This window comes from Oenanthe melanoleuca, chromosome 1, assembly GCF_029582105.1.
Source record: "Oenanthe melanoleuca isolate GR-GAL-2019-014 chromosome 1, OMel1.0, whole genome shotgun sequence".
Taxonomy (NCBI): Eukaryota; Metazoa; Chordata; class Aves; order Passeriformes; family Muscicapidae; genus Oenanthe; species Oenanthe melanoleuca.
The window spans coordinates 29,229,489-29,250,829 of NC_079333.1; the positions used below are offsets into that span (position 1 = coordinate 29,229,489).

General features: G+C 43.1%; 1 protein-coding gene across 2 annotated transcripts; it reads right to left on the reverse strand.

The window, feature by feature from the left end:
• Positions 1–367: 367 nt before the first annotated feature.
• Positions 368–11,486, reverse strand: LOC130262165 (transforming growth factor beta activator LRRC32-like). 2 transcript variants are annotated; one of them, XM_056509052.1, is made up of 3 exons: positions 10,972–11,486; positions 7,564–7,654; positions 368–3,800 (listed from the first exon to the last, which is right to left on the reverse strand). In XM_056509052.1, exons 2-3 carry the CDS (start codon positions 7,648–7,650, stop codon positions 1,863–1,865), a joined length of 2,025 nt encoding a protein of 674 aa, XP_056365027.1. In that variant the 5' UTR covers positions 7,651–7,654; positions 10,972–11,486; the 3' UTR covers positions 368–1,862. The 2 variants fall into 2 exon arrangements, with proteins under 2 accessions (XP_056365027.1, XP_056365110.1); XM_056509135.1 differs by lacking the exon at positions 10,972–11,486 and adding an exon at positions 10,702–10,769.
• Positions 11,487–21,341: the final 9,855 nt, after the last annotated feature.

The window sequence follows — 21,341 nt, forward strand, 5'->3', positions numbered from 1 at the left end:
ATCTTCAGTAGATCTTCCTGCTCTCCATTGGTTGCACTCTAAGATATGGAACAGCTGTCTCCTCTTCAGGACCAGAAGGTAAAGGTGTACAGTGGAGTCTGAACAACATAAGAAAAATAGGAAAGCTTTCCTTTTCATCTGTGGATCATTTCAGACTTGTGATTAAATATATTCACAACCCTGTGCTTTTTACAAAATTCAAATATGATTTTATTATACAAAATTCCACAGTGAAATCCACCAGTGAGTTTCTTACATAGCTGCTTTAAAAATAGAATTATACACCTTTTTGTAGTGTGTTGATTTTTATATTCACTAGCTTGAGGAAACAGAAATGAAGCAGCAATTTGAGTTATTTATCTGGTTTGACCTCTATTTTGTTATATGCCTTAATGTACAGTTTGTGGCATTAACAGAATACCTGATAAAGTTACTTTTGAAGCCATTGCACCCGATTAGTAGGTCAGACTCCCACTCTTGGTGAGCTTTTCTTTACTTCAAAAGTGTGACTTTTCTGTCAGGGTACAGAACAAAACATATGTCAGTGTCAACTTTTAGCAATGTAGCATGTTAGCTGTGTTAAACCCATCACAGAATGAGAACCTACATAACTTTTATTACAGCCCATCCTCTAGACTGTGATATTTTTTAGGGTGACACAGTGAACATCTGGTCTGAATAATGGTACAGGACTAGGTTTGCTGTGTATCATTTCACAACAGTATCTTTTTGCAGTCTGACCTTCCATGACCTTTAAAAATAGATATATTATTCTTCTGTATTGAAATGCAACTGCATGCCGTCAATTTCCCACACATTTCCTTAGAAATGTGAGCATTTCAGTCCAATTCCACCTGGTTGAAATTCACTCTCCAAGATTTTTCTTTTGCAAAGTATTCACCCCAGAGATTAATTTCTTCACATTATTCCCAGTTAAATATGTATTGCACGTGAGAAGCAAATTTCTCCTCTTTTAGTTAAACTGTGGACCTGTGACCTTCTGAGCAGATCTGGGCAACATATCAGCAGTTGTTTCATGCTTGAGATTTCTTTTACATCCCTTGTGGGTGCTAAGTGCCAGAACTAATTGACCTCATCTACCTCTCATGTCTTGCCCCAGTGACTGGAGCAACATCCTAACAAAAAAAAATGAGATATCCAAAGGGCTCCTACCATGGTTTCCATGGTTTCCATGGTCAGCTGTCTGAATGGTGGGCAGGAGCACAATGGACACTACTTATAATTTCCATTTGGGTTTGTTTTGCTTTCTTTTTAGCTAAATTCCAATTGTTTTGGAACTCAAGGGGAATTTGCGACCAACTTCACTGAGTGAAAATTGTGTTTTGACCCACTCTGGCATATCTTTGTATGATTTTAGTTTAAGAAGGGTTAGGAGCTAACCAGCTAGGTAAAAGCAAAGCTCAGACCAAATCAAAATATTAATCAAAACATCTTATGGAGGCACATAACTTTGAGAAGGGATTTCCTAACTGGCTGAAGGCATCACCTGAGCTTAGTGAAAAGTCTCAGGTGTCAAGACCTTAGAGGCCTTTTTCTTTTGAGCTGGTTTAAATCACACATCCCTCAAAAAACCAGCAGAACTTTACAGTGGCCTTCTAACCTTCTTCTAGCACTGTGTAATCTTTTGGGCAGATCTGCATGTGAATGAAGCAAGTGCAAAACAGAGCAAATTCCCTTTCCAGTCCCTGCAACCCAGACCACTACAGTGGTGCAGTCCAGGGACACTTCAAAACCATCTTACAGTCCACAGTTAAAACTCAAAGATGAGAATTTTATCCTTCATTTCTGCACAGTGCCAGGGTAGCACCTGATTTCTTCAGTTCTCAAGGCATTTTGTGTTCCTATGCTTTAAACTGGTGGCTAAAGTTTTGCCTTCGGAAGCAAAAAAACGAACCCACACCAACGATGATCACAGATAAAACTAGTACAAATGTTAATATGATGAGGATGTTGATTTTCTTCAGATCCTCTTTTTCACAGTCTTCTGGTCTGATGTCTCCAATGTGCATTTCTTCCCAATACCCGAAGCTCTGAATGTACTGGCACGTTAAGTGCTCCACGTTGGGGATATGGACATTTTTGTTCTGGATCATTGATGAAAGCCAGATGTTTCCACAGCAGTTGAGTGGGTTCCCAGAGAGATACAAGCTTTTAAGTGAATTTTCTAATGCTAAAATATTGCTGTCCTGTAATGTACTGAACCTATTGTTCCGTAGGTCCAGGACTTCCAATGGAGAGTCACCATCCCACTTAGGCAGCCAGTTCAGCTGATTTTCAGAGAGGTTTAAATGCTTAAGGTGAATAAAACAAGGCAAGTCAATATTTAAATCTATCAGGCTATTGCCATGTAAATGCAAATATTCCAGAGACTTTTCCAGTCCTGCTAGTGCTTTAAGTTCTATTTTCAGTCCAGGGTTCATGGAGAGATCCAAGACAAGCAGTGGAGTCTTGTAGAAGGTGTGTGCTGGTAGGGTGTTCAGCATGTTGTCTGCTAGGTACAAGTACTGGAGAGCAGGAGAATTGACAAATGACACACAGCCACTTTCCTCTCCAACAAGTCTTAGCTCAGCTAATCCTGAGTACCTGTGGCAAAGGCTGATATTATTGCTCTGTAGGTTAAGAAGTCTGAGGCTAGGGAGACTGGAAAAGATGTCAAATTGCAGGGTCTGAAGGTTGTTGTTTTGAATATGAAACTCCCTCAAATTTGGCAAAGCACCAGCATCAAGGTGAACGTTCTGCAAAGCATTGTAGCTCAAGTCAAGCACAGTTAGGGAGATCAATGCACTGTGGTGTATTGCAAATGCCTGAAGACAGTTTTTGCTGAGATTAAGGGTGTGAAGGGACAACATTGACTCAAAAAACCCATCTGGAATGGATTTGATTTCATTATAACTTAAGTCTAAATATACAAGCTGGGATAAATGAAGAGAGCTCGTATTTTTACTTCGCTTCTGATCAAGAAGATGAAAAGAAGCATCTAGCCATTCATTATCTATGTAGTCCAATTTATTATAAGGGGATTCAGCAGTGAGCTGGATTAAATTATTTGATAAATTCAGAGTTACCAATTTATTTACCTGAGGGAAGACTGGGAAGTGAAGCAATTTGTTTCCACTAAGATCCAGAGATCTTAAACTATATTCATCATTTGACTTTGTGATGCTGAAGGTCTCAATGCTGTTCCTGCTAAGGTCAAGTATCTCCAACTGCCTGAGGTTGAAATCAGAGATGCAAGTAATTGAATTTGTGGAGAGATTGAGTTTGGAAAGGTTGGCTAGAGTCTCAAAAGCACCTTCTTCTATTTCCATGATGATATTTCTCTGAAGATCTATCTCCACAAGACTGGGGCATCCCTGAAACATCTTGTGTGATATCTTTACAATACTGTTGTCTGCCAAGGAAAGACACTGCAGTGTTGGAGCTTGGTTAATGAAATGCTCAGCCATCCCATTGTAGAGATTGTTGTGGGACAAGTCCATTATTTCCACCTTGGGCAAAAGTCCAATCCCCTCTGTCCCATTCTGAGTCAGCTCATGTAAATGGTTATTGGCTAAATTTATTTCCAGCAAACTCGTCATGCGTGCAAACACTCCAGAGGTGATGGAGCTTATCTGGTTGAAGCTTAAATCCAGATACTGGAGGGAAGTGTACAATGATAATGGCATTTCAGGGATGCTCTGGATCAGATTCCCAGACAGATCTATTTTGTTTACATTCAGATGGAGCTCATGAGGGATTTGGTGGAGGTCTTTGTTGTTGCAAAATGCCTGTGAGCTTGCCTGCCAGAAAAAGAGAGAAAAGGGATTGTCACATGACAAATTAAAAATGTTTTTGCATTATATATCTCAGGAAAATAATATTCAAGATCCAGGCAAAACCTCCTCCTGAAACACTGATCCCACCACCTTACCTGAGCAGTCAGACAGCAAGAGCAGCAATCCTTACACCTCTCTGCAGCTAACAGCTCTCTTTTAATTTTAAAGGCATCTCTGACTTACAACAGCAGAGTTTTATCTGTGTGTGATACCTACTGAATTCTCTCCTTTTTGTACCTTTCTCCTGGACTCTTTTTAATAGACCCAAGTGAAGGAGTTTTACCCCTTTTCCATTGCAATCAAGCACCATTTCTTAATTTTTCTTCTGATGTCTAATTTTCTCACTTTCATCTCTGTATTAGATTTTCTGAACTCAACTTGCTAGAGTAAACACTACTTGAAAAAGCTTCACTCTGTTGGCAGTGTGGGTCCCAAAGCAAGGAGGTGGAAAAACATTTGAGGATCCTACATCACAAAACGTGTCTGTCCTTCATAGTCACACCTTCAGATATCCAATCACATTTTCCTTTAGCCATGGCTTAGTTTAGAAATGCACCTTTATCCTAAATGGGTCATTCAACAACTGAAATATTTCTGAGGTAAATCTCCAAACTCTTCCTGCTTTTACTATCCATGTTTATCTTTTTGCTAAGGTAGCAGTTCCCTTCTTCCTGCATGGGGAGAGTGCCTTGTGAAACCACTCTGACAAAACACACATGACACAACATGGAAAAGGCAAATTCTGTAAAGCCAGCACTTGAGAGAGAAAAAAGCTGTGAGGTGCAGTGAGGGTCATACTTTTTTAGGTCAATTCTCAGCAGCAGATAGAGAAATAAAACTAATGTCAGAATCCAGAAGTAATTCTGTTTAATTGCAGCTAGGATTGAGTTTGTGTCCAGGCCAAATTTGGAGTGTGTGTTCATAAGGAAGATTGGGAACATGAACATGAGCATACTTGCATACATATCAAGCTGTATTTTGTTAATAAGGAGAACATACAGTGTGAGGAAGTGGAATGTGAAAGGCTTAAGCAGCATTCAATTTACTGGAAGAAAACTTTTGTCATGAATATATTTGTGTGTCTGGGCCATACAGTATTTGTAGCAAGATCAGAAAGGAAAGAAATAGGGAAAAAATCTGCTGAATCTTAATTTCTGTGTAGAAGCAGGATCCTGCTTCCATGACATAAAGTCTTTCAGATATTAAAGAAACATAAAAGTAAAAAAATATTAAAACCCATCTATTTTATGTAAACTTTGAGTGAATGAAGTGACATGTCTGCTTTGGAGAATTGTGGCATGAGTCAGTCTTTTGTGAATCTCTTTTGCATAATCTAAATTTTGGAGACCACACAAAAACGTGTCAGAGAAGTACAAGTGCTCATCCAAACTCTAGATATAGTCAGAGTCCCACAGTCCTTCCTCTAACACATTTTTTTCCCAAAGATCCCAAGTAAATTGACTACAAAAACCTGAAGCCCTTTTTTCCCCCCCCATTCCAATTCACTTAAATCTCCCCCAGCTAAAAACATTATGGAGAAAAAAGGAAATTTTCTGGCCTCTCCCTGACATTATTTCTTCCCTGCAAAGCCATGGTAGAATTGCTCATTTTGAGCTAAAATATGCCTAGAGTTGGGCTTAGGTCCAAGGCATGAGAAGGAAGCCTTTTTTAATTGCTTTGTGTAAGAGGCAGAAGCCAGAAGGATAAAAGCAATCCAGAGTGAAAAAGTAGCAGGTACTTTGCAGCCTAAGGCAGATACCAGGTTTCTTCAGACACTTTGAGCCAAATCTCAGCAAGTGTAGAGCCCCCTTCACTTCTCCTGGGAGAAAGTGTCTTAGCAAAGTTCTGGTCCAACTCCTGTCAATGCCAGCTGGTTTTCACTGAAGTCAGTGGGTGAGAGGTCAGTCCCACATCACCATGTGTCTTGCAGGATTTGGCCTTTAATCTGCATCCATGGAGCTGTCCCAGGGATATAAGGGGCAGATAAAATCTATACTTCCCACTGTCTGCCATTTGCACCTCTAATAGTTCCCCTCCCATATTTCTTTTAAAACCATCATTCCTTTTCACTGACCATTTTGATCCTCACCATTTTTCTTATCTTCTGTACCTTCTTTACCTCCCTGAGGCTCAAACTGCATGAATTTCATCCTCATCAGGAATAGGAAGAAAAGATAAAGCACATCTCTGTGGGATGGAGCATCTCTTTGGTTTATCTCCCCCCTTCCACCTCTCAGCCCAATGGGTTGGCAGCTTGAAACTGGAAAAGATGGTTTTGCCAGTCTCATGTTCTGACTTCATCTTTTTTGCCAGTACTGCCATCAGTTTCTGTCAAGTCCACTGTCAAGAAGCACTGCAGGGTGAGGAGCATTTGGTCCCTTCAGTATCTGGTCCGGTAGGGATTGTTTACTTCCTAAAACCTCTTCTCAAGTTCTTGTTCAATGACAGGAGCATAGTGGTGAGTCAGAGATGGGCACAAGGTTCTGACTCATGCCTCTTCCAGGAGACTTGGGATGAAAGTATTAATTTCTGAGCTCTGTCTGTTCTAAAGGCATCACCACAGGGAAAGCACTGTGTGAAACAGCCAGGCTGTGATGAAAAATAGTAATGCAGGGCTTCATGAACCCAGCAGCTAATCCAGTAGCTCCTTCTTTCTTTAGATGATGTTTGGATTTACCCACACCTTTCCTTGGAGCAAACATCCAGTGAAGGAAGATGATCAGCATTGACATCTGCAATGCTGAGCTGTTCATTTATTTGAGATGAGCATCCCAGCACTGAGTGCAGCTTTCTGACAGAGCTAAATTGATCTCAGTTAACTGCTTTGGGTGGCTGGCTTGATGAAATCAGTTTATGGTGGCGTGGTGGAAACCAGCACAGGTTCCCAAGATCACTCTGTATGAACAAGGTTTTAATTTCTTTGGAATTCAGGAAGTGCAGCAACACAGCAGGTGGGCAGGAATGTTATGAGTCCCATAAGGGAGCTGTGTACAGCTAGTAAATAGGGTTGTTTTTTTTCCTATTTTGGAAATTCTTGAAGATCTGTCTAAGCAGCTTCAATATTCATGGGAAAAAAAGGTATTTTTAAAAGCCTGTTACAGTCAGAAACACTTTGATAGGGAAGGGAGAAAGTTCAGGTCTGAATAACATTTATAATATTGTACCAGGTGCTTGCAAAAATCCAAGGACAAAATTTCATACTAGAGCAAGAGGCTTTGTCACTTCTCTTTCCTCCAGCAGAAGTCAGGTGCAACTTCCCTGGCAGCAATGCTGTGTCAGGGCAGAGGAGGTCAGTCTCCCTGCTATTACAAAAGAGCTGGTGTAGATATATTTCACATAAAATTCTTTATTTAAAGCACAAAGAACTTAGAAAGGAGTTGATTTTAGGTCTAAGTCTTTTCTCTGTCTCAGATGCAGAATGCCTCTATGGTCTTAGGGAAATAAGGACAAATTTCTTTTAACCAGCTCCCCTTTAGAAAAAAACCCCTGAGATAATGACTCTTCTTCTCACCTCACCCCTTTCCACCCCTCTTATGTGCTGTCAGGACAAAAAGGACATAGCCTGAGAAGTGCCCACTACCCATCCCTTACCCCTGCAAATCCCACAGAAATCTGATCCTGGGGATTTCCCTTCTCAGAGCCTAGGGCTGTTTGCACAATGCCTGTAACAAGGGTGTCCCAGCCCCACTGCAGATCCCAAGGGCTCTGGGTAGGAATGCCTCCTTACCATTTCACAGGGTGTCCCCTCCATGGGATGATGGTTAGAGGCTCCTGTGCTCACCACTGCCAGCAAGAAGAGGATGCTCAGTTTCATGGCTCTGAAGGTAAAAGCAATTATGGTTAGGTTTCAAATGGAACACAGAGGTCAACACATGTGAAAGCTGGCACCAGATCATCATCTAATATGGAGATGGACACAAGCAGTGCAATAAATTAACCCATCTCTGGGCCTGCTATGCCTCTGACCTACCTGTGCAGCTTTGCATTCCTTTGAGCCTGGTGGGAAAAGGAAGATGCAAGGAAGATGCAAGGCATTTAATGGGTTTGTGTGGTTCCAGATGCTGCCTAGATGATATCCAAGCCATCCAATGAAGTCCAGATGCTCATGCTGGGCAGCATGCCTGGCATCATGTGGAAAGAACTCTCAAATTGAAATGATTTCTGTTTAGATCCAAAAAATTAAGCTGAGAATATTAGCCACAACAGGACACCACCCTGACAGACATTCTCCTGTCATGCAGAGGATGATTTCAGATGGCTTGTGAGTTCAGGTTTGGATTTATTACTTTGTGCTTCCCTCTAGGGCTGAAGCAGCTGTCTAATTGCTGGTTTTCTCTCTTCCTTTTGCTAAGTACTGCTGCTGGAAAACCCACCTTTGCACAGTCCTTCTCATTGCTTTCTCCCAGAGCCACAAGCCTGAACTGTTGCAATGCAATTTTCCCATGGTTGAAATAATATGCCTGGGCTCTTAAACACCTCATTGCTTTGCAGTGAGAGGCATAAATCACAGAATCACAGAATGGTTTGGGTTGGAAGGGACCTTAAAGATCCTCTGTCTCCAACCCCTCTGCTGTGGTTAGGGACACCATCCTGCAGACCAGGTTGCTGGTCAGGCTGTGAAAATGCTATGAAAAGACAGCAGGGGAGGGCTTGATTAGGTGCAATGGATAGAAAAATCCATTAAAATCCATGTTAAGCTCTCAGGAGAACAGTCCTTCAGTGAGATTATCACAACCCCAGACAGGTTCCCCTCGACTGGGCTCTTGTCTGTCTGGTTTTGACCATCTTCCCAAAAGCACATCATGCCTTGAGCTCCCTTGTCTGGAGCTGGCTGCAGTGCTGATTTTGGCATGCTTCCTGGACTCAGACTCTCTAACTGCAACCCCCTTGGAGTGAGCAGGGAACTTATGTTGAAGCTGGGGACTTCTGTGGTGTCCAGAGGTTTAAATTCCTTTCAGATACTCTGTGTTTAGAGTTTGCCTTGTCAGCAGTGTGCAACAGTACTTGCAATGCAGACACTTTTGCAAGATAAACCTTAAACATTCGAGGCCTCCATGAGAAAAAAAAAAAAAAAAAAATTAAAAATAGGATATTTTGATTTAATTTGGAGATGGACTACTAATATCATGCCTGTAATGGAGAGCAACAAGTGACCAGGATGACTGCAGCTTTGCATTTTCTACACATGGATGTGCAGAGCACTTAGGGAAGTTTGGATTTGCAGGGATAAAAATAGCAGAGATTTTGTTGGTTGTGCTTTTTAAAAACCCAGCTCAGCTCCTCAGGCTGTTTTACCAAGTGACCAAAGAGTTGTGCCAGGTGAACTGTGAAGAAGAGCCTGGGCAGAAGCAAATGCCAGACCAGGAGGGAAGGGCATGCACTGATTCTGATGCTCAGGACTTTGCTTCATTAAAATCACAGCCAAGCCAAGTCTGAATTCCAAAATAAGGACTCCCACACCTCCTCTAACCCCAGTGGTTTTTCTCCTGTCTTTTGAAGCTGTTGCCTCCCTCATTTCTCACTCTGTCCTCTCTCTACTTGCACCTACCTCAGGTGTTTAGCCAACAGAATTTCCCCACCAGAAATTAACATTTTCAATTGATTGGATACATGGAGTTTAGCCAGATTCCCTATTTTATTCTTTTTTTTTTTTTTTTTTTTTTTTTTTCCCTACTCCTCTCTACAGGAAAGAAACAGAAAACAAAACTACAATTGCATTAAATTCACTAGGCTGGAGACTTGCTGAGAGAGGGGCTGGGTGAAGGGACAGCAGGAGATGGGAAAATGAAAACACTTATATCAGCAGAAAGTGATTTGCAGATTAAACTATCTCTCCATGAAAACAAACTATCTCCCTGGAAAGCACAGTTCCCAGGAAAACTCAGATTCAGGAACTAAAACATAATAATTTCTAGTATTATTTTAGTGCAGCAAAAAGAGAGAAAAACAGGCTTTTAATTCAGCAATTTAGTTTTGTTGACAGTGGAATCAGAATCTGGAAAAGATCTATTCTACTTATGTGATCCATCAGGAGTAAAAATGAGGTGAGGATAGTTATTTCTAATAGATCTGATTGCATGATACTGATACCCCCCTTGAATCCATCCATCATTATATTAGTAAAAGGTAAAGCAGTGATCCAATCACTGAAATGGAAACATCTGCTTTAAAAAGAGATTACTTGCTGTGAATTTCTATCACTGAAAATTAAAGGATTTCAGCATTTTAGAGTAAGAAGTTGATTTTAAAGTTGAAATTATTACATCTTAGTAAAAAAACCACAAATTTCTGCTGTTGTGGAAAATCTAACTTTTGATTCTATTTAAGGAAACATATTTGCACTTTTATAAAAAATATACTTTTATCAAAATACAACAGGGTTTGGCTTTATAAATTTATCTGCGACTTTTACATAAATAAGGATTTCCTGAAACTTTAAAGCTTTAATTCCTGTGGTAGCAACCCAGACGCAGCAAAACCCTCTCAGTAAGTCATTGTTCCCCCAAGGTGACATTCAAGCTGTCAGGATCTCAAGAGTAGCACAGTAAAGCTGCCGCCTCACACCTCGTGCTCCAACAGGGAGAGCTCAATGACAGTGCTGGTAGCAAGAGGAGCAGAGCAGCCAAGCAGCTTTTTTTTGCCCATTTTACCCGGGGCTGTGTGATTTGCCCAAGGCTGTGTCAGTGTTCAGGGAGCTGGGAGAGTGGCAATAATCAGGGTACAGGGCTGATCTCTGCAGCACTCCAGGTTCAGAGAGCTGTAATGCAGCAATCCCACAGACAGACTAAAGTCCTGCACAGAAAGGAAAAATACCCAGATGTGTCCCCATCTTCCACTCCTGCAAACCCAGAGAGCAAGAACAAACCTGGAATTGCTGTGAACTCATCAGTGCCTCCTTAACATGAGGGATCAGGCTCGCTGCAGAGTCCCTGATGGGTTAAATGCACAGCTGTGTGGATAGAGCCCTCTACACAGTGTGTGCAGCCTCAGCCTACCCATAAACACGGTAAATTTCATTTATACTCTATCTTCCTCCTCCCTGCTCCTTTCAAAGGCTGCAGCTCCACGTCGCCAGAGCCCCCATCCCTCCTGCAGCCAAGAGCTCAACTTTCCACATGCTCCCATCTCCACGTACCTGTTCTGTGCCTGGAGGACCAGGAGGAGCAGGATTCACCTCTGCTTGCAGCCTTCTGTCTCCCAGACCCTCCCAGCAGCTTTTCCAGGGCAAGTGGAGGAAGAGTTTCCTTAGGGAAGCCGTACCTCTAGTGCATGCCAGCTGACTAAAACTCTGTGAGCTCCGGGAGAAGTTTGAAGTCACAGGGAAAAAAATGCTCCCCATAGACCGGTCCGTGAATTCATTCCTTTGCAGTCACGATCTCTCATGTATTCCCAGGCTCCCACAAGCATGTGGATACATACCTCGGTAATTGTTTTAAAATGTGTGTGTCCTCTGCTCTTCTCTCTATTTTCCATTTCGTTCGTTCCCTCTCGGCTGATTTCCTGCAGTTTCTCAGCTGGTAATTACGCTCCTCTGGTATTGACACATGAAACAGTCTGTAAGTTCCACAAAAAGATCCCCTCTGCAGGCTCTGCAGACACGTGCTCCTCTCTGAAGTCATCCCTGCCTGTCCCACAGCTGTCAGCTTGCAGGTTCCCAGGGGATGGAGGGAATCAGGGGCACCGAGCTAGTTGCAAGCCCAAAACTCCAAGTCCATTCAGAATGGGCTGCACAGGAAAAGGGTGTATGGGAGGGAAGTTTTGCAGCAGGGACAGCACATATGTTTTATTTCCCAACAGCTCAGCTGTGTCTCTGTGGCACAGCAGTGGGATGACCAAACGCATCCTTAGGGGAAAAGATAAATTCAATTTAATGCTTGAATGGGAAATAATGTAAATGCCTTCCAGAAAGGGCACTGGGATGGAGTTTTCTTTCTTTTCCTTGGATGTGGAGCTCTCTCTTATTTCAGAAGGAATGAACTTGTGTAAACCAGTGGGGCACCTGCACATTGCCTGGGTTGTCTTTTTCTGCTCAGATGTGTCCTGGCACCAGGACAGGGGTGCACTGGCCTCTGAAGGATAGTTTGCAGCAGTGCAAACCTCTGAGAGAGTTTGGCCAGCTCCACAGTGGGTGTCTCAGGACCAAGCTGAGTGTTGGGCTCAGCCCTGCCTGGGCCACCCCACCAGGGAGCTCCTGCAAGCACCAGAGACCAAAGCAAGCCTCCCAGGGGTCACTGCAAATCTTCTTCCCTGGATGCACCAAGGGTATCCCAATTGAGTGACCTCCTGCCTGGGGGAGAGTTTTGCCTTCAGCATTCTGTGTTTTCTCCTCTTTGTACTGACATCTGCCATTATGGGCAAGAATTTTGGATGGGCCAAAAAAAAACCAGGGCTACTGACTCCCTTCTACTGGGCAGCATCAATTCTGTCCAACCTTCCTGGATCTGTTTATTAAAATCAGATGAAACCCATGTCCTTCCATAACATGTGCCAAACAGCTTTGTGGATTCTGCTAAACATATGCTGGCTCATTTGCCACAGGTTACTGTTGATTCTCTTTAGCACACCAGCTCCTCACCAGGTAACTTCAGATCTGCATCATACTGAGAGATTCAAGATGAAAAAGTATACAGATGTGAAAGATGTGGTTTGTTAAATGCTGCAAAGTAACACATCTTGCATGTGTTACTGCAACAGGAATGCAACAAGGATAATCAATTTAAAAGTAACATTACCTTATGGCAAAGAAGAAAGCAATAGAGATACATGCTCTTAATTATATCATGTATGATAATGAACATGTATATAACTGTATATGCATATTTTTTAAAGCTCAAATGATTTAACAATTAGTAGGTGAACTGTTTCTCATTGACTTGTCTTGGCAACAGAAGCAGATCTGGAGGAGTTTGTTTGTGTACAGCAGCTCCAAATCCTTGTTGAGGACCTCAGAATGGCACTTACATGGGACACAGGTGGTTTAAAAAACACAGCATAGCATCAATGGTGGTCTGGAAGCCCCCACTACCCTGTGCTGTGCCTGAAGTAGGAGCCCCCTGTGGCTCTGTGGTGTGGCCTCATGGCAGTGGCTGTGCTATTTGGTTTGGCATCAGCTCGACACTCATGTGTTGATGTCCCTCTCCCACCCAGCTGCACCTCCCCTCGTGGTCCATGCTCTTATTTGGGACTGACAGAGGGAGGTCACCAAGGAGATCTTGTCTCCCCTCTGCAATCAGACCAGGGCACCTGCTGGCCAGCTCAGTGTCACAGCAGCCAGGCCTGGAGGGGGCTGCACTCCTGCTGCTCAGAGGTCTGGGGCCAGGTGTATTATCCAGGTGGTGCATGGCTGGCTAAAGGAAAATGGCCTGGCACAGCAAGGAGAGGAAGTCTGCTGACAATGAGTTTCAGACTTATATGGAAGCAGAAGGAGTTATTCACATGGATGCTGCTGTAGTTAGACGTCTATCTCTGGGGTGTGGGCTGCAGGAACTTGGGTCAGCCAGTGGCTGATACCCAGTGACACCTGAGTGCTCCTCCAGTTACATCTCTCCCAGTTAAGGGGTCTCTCCCAGGAAGTGATCCCTGGCTGGATCCATACAGACCTGTCCCTTCTCTAGAGCAAGTTGACTAATTCTCAATGTGTAGAACTCAGATATCTGACTCTGCATGGTTCTCCTACAGCCCTGAATTTGTTGCTTCACTGCCAGCTTTCTCTGAGAATACCTTGAATATTGTAGGGACGCATCCAAATCTGCTGTGGAATAGTGTGGGAGGACTGTGTGGAGCAGAAGCAACCAGACCTGATGCAGGCCCTGAAGGAAGCCACAGAACTACACCCAGCTTGGAGGGACCAAGCTGGTTTTGTGGGAAAGAGTGCCCTTGGGAGAGCCAGCCCTCAGTGGGATTGACTCTGGGGAGCTGGCTTATCTGAGAGCATCAATGCACCCCTGCATACCCCATGAAAGAACCTGAGGATACAAGCAGGGACACCACACCCTGAAAACTTGCAGGATCTTGCCACCAGAACTGCTCATAATCTCTGCTGCTATCTGCCATGCACAAATCCTACACACCTCCATACTGAGCCAGCAGGATGTGGCAACCAGCAAACCCCACCTGAAAAGAAAAGCCACAGGTCAGTTCTGGCACACAAAGTCAACCCTGGGCCCTCTTCTTCCTTTCTAGCTGTCACAGGATTCCCACTTTTCCATGGGAGAGTGGAACAGGCATGGTTGGTGGGCTGGCATGGAGACACATGGCTGTGTATGAACAGAAAGAAAAATTCCCAGCTGCTGAGATGCACCAAGACATCACTGCCAGTATAAGCATCATTATCTTGAGTTGACGTTAGCCCAGTTGCTTTTTTAGAAATTACACTTAAAAAAAAACCCCAAAACCCCCCCAACAAAACAGCCAGGAAGAGAACTGGCTGGTTTTAATAACTTGCAAAAGATTAGAAGTTGACCATGTGCTCACCTCCCTGTTAAAATAAGTTGTATCTTGCCAACAAGATACCCATCTTTAATTATATTTTCCCAGCCTAAACAAAGTTTGATATTTATGCTCCATTTCCTCTGGGTCTGATTAAAGCCTTTTCTTTTTTCAAAAAAATGCATGAGGAACAAGGGTTCCCAGAGCTTTGCTCAAGCCACTCTTTTTCTGTTTCTGCTGCTGCTGTTGAGGGAAGTTTGTTGCGGGGATGACACCTCACACGCTGGTGCTGACACAAGTGGTGAAGTGAATAGTGAAGCTGTGCTGGTCACCAGGTCAGCTGTGATTCCTGTCCCATCTCAGCCCTCATCACATCTCAGGGTCTGTGGATCTGCAGGTCCCAGGAACTGTGCTTTTAGCAGAACTCAAATAAGATGTTGCTCTTGGTGTTTCCCCAGACTAGATTTGTGTCTTTGGTACCTTCCTCAGGTCCACATGGAAGGGTAACAAAGCATTTCCAGTTCCCATGGGACACTCCACACTAACCAAAGCAGATGTGCCCAGCTATGCAGGAGTTAGCTGCAGCCCTGTTACCATGCAGTGATTTGAAGGATGGACAAAGTCCTGGCTCATCTGGTTGCACTTGGGTACCAGGGTCCTCAAACACTGCTTGAAGCCTAGGCAGACAGTGCCAGAAAATTCAGCAAGAAAGCAAAACACACATGATGGTGCAAAAAGACATTCATGGAACCCTTGAGAGATGTTGTAGATCACTTGGAGTGGCAGATACAGTGGAGACTCCCAGCACAAGATATATGTGACTTTGGTGATAAGGGTCTTCTGCAGAGCAGATAACACAAATAACTTGGGAAGAAAACAATGCCTGATGGAGGGGCTGCTGGGGCTCATGGCAGTGAGCCAGTAAGAAAAAAAGTGGGAAACCATGTGAGAAAAACTCTCAGACAAGTAAAGTGATATGACAGGAGCTGCAGAGAGTCTCATAGTTTTATTTGGGAGGGTGGTGGGGAGGGTTGGGGTTGGGTTTGAAATGGTGCAAATGGAATTTGTGTTTGTATTATGGGGGGCGAAAACAATCTCCAGACTACTCTGGCTTTATTTTCCAAACCCTGTGGTCCTCAGACATCCTCTCATCCTCATCCTTCAGGGACACTTTGAGCTATGGCTTGCAAGCAAAGTCGACAGGTGAACATCTCAAGAAGACAGAAATGAGGGCAGATATCTCTGCCCTGCACTTGCCCTGCTTCAGTGGTTGAAGGGAGCCTGTATCCTACCTTGAGTTTTGAAGTGTCTCTGGGTTTTCCCTGCCCTCTGCTAACTTCTCCAGGAACATCTTCCAGCCTGTGCTTGAAACATCCCAAAGCTTTATCAACAGGTTCAGGAAACTGTGCTGCATGTGACAAATCTGATTCATCCTGAAATGCAAACCAAATTAGATTGATGTGGTTTCCTCTCACAGATAGTTCCTGTATCTCTGCTTTACCACTGCAGCAGCAGAAAGATCAATGAATCAGGTGGTGTGGAACAAGCTGAAGAACAGTTTGCTCTGTGTTCTGTGCTAATGGGGCTAAAGATCATGTTTCTCTCTAAATCTTCTGCTTAATTTAATATGTGTAATAGTATCCATTCTTCCTCCTTCTTCCTGTTTTCTTTTCGTTGGTGGAATGAAAAAAGTTGATCTCTCTCCCCAGCATTTTCAGTCCCTTCTATTGAATCAGACCTTACAAAAATTACTCTTATTTGTAAACCACCATTCAAATAATGAATTTCCCCTTTCTTCCCTTATTTCCATATCTTTACCATGCTTTCTTTGTATAGGTGGTGTTTTACTGCAGTGAAGCAATAGTGAATGGCCATTATATTTATTAAATAAGTATTATATATATTATTATATTTTAATTAAATTAATAAATTTATATCTATAAAGCCTTGGAGCTGATCATGATACAGGTAATTTTCAGCTCTTGCAGAAGTGCACTTCACAAGAGTTAGTGGAGAGCATAATCTATACTGTGTTTTGCTCCTTCTAGAATGTTTTTTAGGCAAATGCTGAAAAAAAAAAAAAAAAAAAAAAAAAAAGAAGGTTGGAGTCATAGAGAGAGAAGAAATGAGTTAGAAATGCTCTATTTTTGTCATTCCTTACACCCTTTGATCCTTCCCACAGCCCTCTGATCCATCACTACGTCACCACTTACTGAAATCAGGGGGCTTTTTTATAGCCCACAGTGAGATTCTGGGTTATTTCCAAAATGTCTTTGCTTACTGCTCAGTATGTTGGCTTTTCTCAAATAATCCAGCTCTCACCCCCAAAGATGTATTTTGGGCGCTTTTTTTTTTTTTTTTTTTTTTTTTAATATATATGAAGAAAAAATATTGAAACCCTTACTTAATACTTAATACCTTCAGGATTCTTGCTGGGCTACAACCATACATCCTGAGAGTTCCTGTGTGAAGTGTTTTAGGTGGAACATAGTGGTAGAGGAGAAAGGTATCTGTACCATCTAAAAACCCTCTGAACCAAATGATACAAGGGATACATTGGAAGACACGGAGGGGTTGTTTCAGTGGAGACAGAAAGGAGACATAAGGCAACAATCTGAAGGAAAAGATTCTGCTCTTCTCTCTGATTTTTCAAAGCACTGAAAGCATAATTTGCTTCTGAGCATCTCCTTCCAGATTTCAGAAGAGGGCTGCACCTCAGATAAAACTTTGAATCCAGTGCATGGGCTACACTTCCACAAAGTTTAGTGCATTGAATTGTTAAAATATGGGGAACACAAAATCACAATTATGCACAAAGATTTATCCCCTGCCAAGCCCAGGTGGCATTGAAGAGCTGAGTAAACTCCTGATTTTTTATTTTTCTCATAAAAATTTGTAACTCCAGAATAATGTCATAGGTGAAAAAGATGATCTATATTCAATCAAGTGTAGGAAACTGCCAGGTTGGGACCTACCAAATGAGCCACAGATCTTGATATCCTCCACAGCTCAGGGAGGGAAATGGAATCCTGTCTTGCTCATGATTCATCTAATTGTCCAGCAGATGAGTCACCTCCACAAGCTCTGACATTCTCTTGAGAAGAAGGGACTGGTGCGTGACTGCTGCAGACACAGATTCAGAATTAAGGGAAATGAATCCCTCTTGTCATCAGGAAACAGAAAATTGGTTTATTCTGATGGTTATGAGTACACATCCTGCTGGTGTATATCCCAGCTTTCCAGCCCAGGCTGGACATAACAATCCCTTAAAATACTTTCCAGGTTTCCTCGTGTGAAGCCACTTGGGGATGGTGCTACAAACATTATAATTGATTCTGCCATTCTGTTGCTGTTTTGAGGGTCTGACATCCACCATCCCATTGAGCAAAGCCCTGAACAGGATTGCTGCCCTGAGGGGCCTTTGTACCCCCATAAATTTTCATCTCCTTGGACACAATTGTAAAGATCTTTGTTATGACATTGGGATGAAGTTTCTGGATAAGATTGTCCGCCCCTTCTCCTCCTAAGGTCAAGGGCACTGGGTTTTAGACAATGATCCTTATGGATCTCATGACCCATAATATCTGGAAGGTCTGTCTGTGCCATGTCATGAGCATCTCCTGATTGGAGGTACTTGCTCTTAAGGATTTGCTTTCTGGCATCAAGACTTACACATTTTTAATGAGTGAAAAGAGAAGCTCTTCTTTGCTCATTGCACCTTTCCAAAAGCTCCTAGGACTCAGGACTGTGAGAGTGGACACACTGGTTCACATTAACATTGCTAGGTTTAGATCTCAGGCAAACAAACAAAACAAAAACTAGTCATCACACTGTGAAATACCAGGTGGTTGAAAGGGTTGAGATTCAGGACAAAAACATTTTAGCAGGACCTGTTGTGATAGAACAAGAGGTAATGGCTTTAAACTAAAATATGGTTGGTTTAGATAGTAGGAAGAGGTGTTTTTACAGTGAGGGTGGTGAAACACAGTCACAGGCTGCCCAGAGAGGTGGTGGATGCCCCACCCTGGAAACATTCAAGACCAGGCTGGACAGGGCTCTGAGCCACCAGATGCAGTTGAATGTGTCCCTGTTCACTGAGGTTGAACAGTACCTTCCAGCCCTAACTATTCTCTGATTCTATGATAAGAAAGTCATTGGAGATGGTGAAAGAAAACGTTGGTGATACCCTTCTGCCCACTGAGCAACTTGTTCATTGACATGTGCAGGGAAGCAGAGGACAATTAATTTTCATATTCTCTGCCTGCCCTCTGGTGGTAAATGGATGCTGCTTAGTTGAATGCATACAAATACATTTATATGTATGTATATATATGTATATGTACATGTACTTGCAGGCACAAATACATTGACATTGACATATACAGCATAAAATGCTTACATCTGAATTGAACCGTGAATTTGAATGCCACAGATGTGAGCAGTAATTAGCTGTCCTCATTGGCTGTGGTTGGTCTTTTTAATGCCAAAGATTTTCCTGTGATTTTGTCAAAATTATTTCAGTTAAAATATTTAAGAATGACAATAATAGGAGTTACAGTGAAATATTTGCTCCAGCTTGACAGACCAGCAAGGTCTTTTCCTCTCTATAAATAAACTCCACAGAAACTGGATGAGCTGTACAAAATCAAGAGCAGAAGGTTTATCCAGGACTAGTTCTTGTAGCAAATAAAGGACAGCAAAAAAGATAACTGCTGCAGCATGGATGTTCCTTTCCCTACACAATGACAACCTGGGATAGCAGGAGTCCACAGAGAGAATGGCGAAAACTTGGAAGACATATACTCATAGAAATCATTAAATATTCAGAGATGGAAAGGATCCATAAAGTCATGGAGTATGACTCAGGAATCAAATCCATAACCTTGGCATTTTTAGCACCATGCACGAACCAGCTGGGCTAATCTCAGTACTTCTTCACCCTTGGTGAGGTTTTTTCTGGGTTCAGCAAGGATTCAACATCATATTTCCAGTCATTTTCCCTTGTAGCTGCCAAGAGCAGGATTTGCCATGCAGGTCTTCCCAGCTCCTAGAAAACTCCAGCACCTGGGCACGAGATAGTGAGGATAAATGCATTCAGCACTGCAGCTTTCAGGACTCACACAAATATAAGAGGTTGAACACAGTGTTCCAGCATTGTCTCTTTGGATATTGCACTGGGAAGGGCAGCAAAGTTGATATTCACATTGATGGGCTTTGTCTATGCCCAGAGTGAAGTGAAAGAGAAAAACTTCCCATTGACACCTCAATTCACCACTCAGTGCTTCCAAGTGAAACTACAGATTTCCCCTCAGGGGAAGGGAGAACAGCATTCAGCCCTTGGAGCCATTGAGATCTGCAAGCCCTTCTATGGATTATCATCCTGATTACACATTTGCCATGGAATTTGTTTTGAAGCCATGAGCAGGGTCACTGTGTCTCTGGGTCCCTGTAGCATTAGGCAACATGGATATGATGTTCATAGCCACAGGCTCCCCAGGGATGTGGCCACAGCCACCCCAGATCCTTTTCTGCTGGGCAGTTTTCCACCACTCTTCCCTCAGCCTTTTAGCTGCCTGCAGTTGGTGCAATCAAAATCCAGGACTCAGCACTTGGCCTGGTTGAACCTCAAACATTTGGCCTCAGCTCATGGATCCAGCCTGCCCAGAGCCCTCCTTCCCTCCAGCAGATCAACACTCCCACCCAAAGTGGTGTCATCTGTGAATTTATTGAGGGTGCTCTCTAACTCCTTGTCTGGAACATTGATGTAGATATTAAGCAGGACTGGCTGCAATACCAAGCCTTGGGAAACATCACCTGTGACCAACTGGGCTTAACTCCATTCCCCACCACACTCTGGGCTCAGTTATCCAGACAGTTTTCAACACAGAGAAGAGTACACCTGTCCAAGCCATGAGCAGACAATTTCTCCAGGGGAATGCTCTGGGAAACAGGGCCAAGCACTGTACTGGAATCTAGATAGATAATGCAAAGCTGGTTCTTCTCAATGCTTTGGCCTCCCATTATTGCAGATATGGGGAATAATTTGGTGGAGATCTCACAGGATATAAAAACTATTGTCCCACCAGAGCTGGAGGACTCCCCATCTGGGGAGATTCTTCACTCAGCTCCTTTCCATCTGCCCACCTTCTGCTGGCTGGCTCCTCTCCACACACACCAGTGTTGGACAGCCTGTACCCAAACCAGTATGAAACACGAGGACAAGAGAAAAGGGATAGAGAGGAGAAGGTTTTCAGGCCAATCCCTCCATGGCTTGAGAAATGGAGCTCCCTGGGTCACCCTGCAGATTGGACTGAAGCCTTGAACCCACCATGAGCATCAGGTTGTATTTGCCTTTTGTCCTGACTGTGTTGCAGTCCTGACAGGTGCAGTCAGGCAGAGAAACCTTGATGACATGAATAAATGAATAAACTTTGAATAAACTTTGAATCCACTTTGAATCCATGAATAAACATTGGCATCTTATTTGGATAACAACCCACAATTGTTCCCTCCAGTGCTTTCTATTTGCTGGTGCTGTTTGGGGAGCCAAGAGTTACAGATTTGGCTGGGCAGGCAGTCACCTCCTCAGGGAGCCCACACAAGCAGGTTAAACAAAAGCTTTATTTCCACACAGTGTTCTCGGGACACAGTGCCAAGATATCACAGACAGCTCAAAACAAGGAATGGAAAGGAATGCTGTGCTCCTGTCATGCCTCTTTATTGCAAGCAGCCCTGAGTCACAAAATACATGAAAGCAGTTAATTGCAGCACATCTGCCATCAGATATTATTGTGTGATGTCTGGACAGTGCATTTCTTCTGCTGAGAAAAGACCTTGAGGTTGGACATTTAGCCCTGCAGAGTCTTTTTGCTGCCTGCTCTTCCTGCCCACGTTTTTCTGACTAGTGTGGAGAAAGGTCAGTTGGTTTCCTGCAGGATTTCAATATTTTAAAATGTTATTTCAGTTCCAGCTTTTGAGTGAAAAAAAAAATAAAATAAAATAAAGGAGGAAATTGTATGTAGAGATTGAGCTGAGGCATCTGCCTCCAGGGTTGCTTTGTAATCATTGCCTGCAACA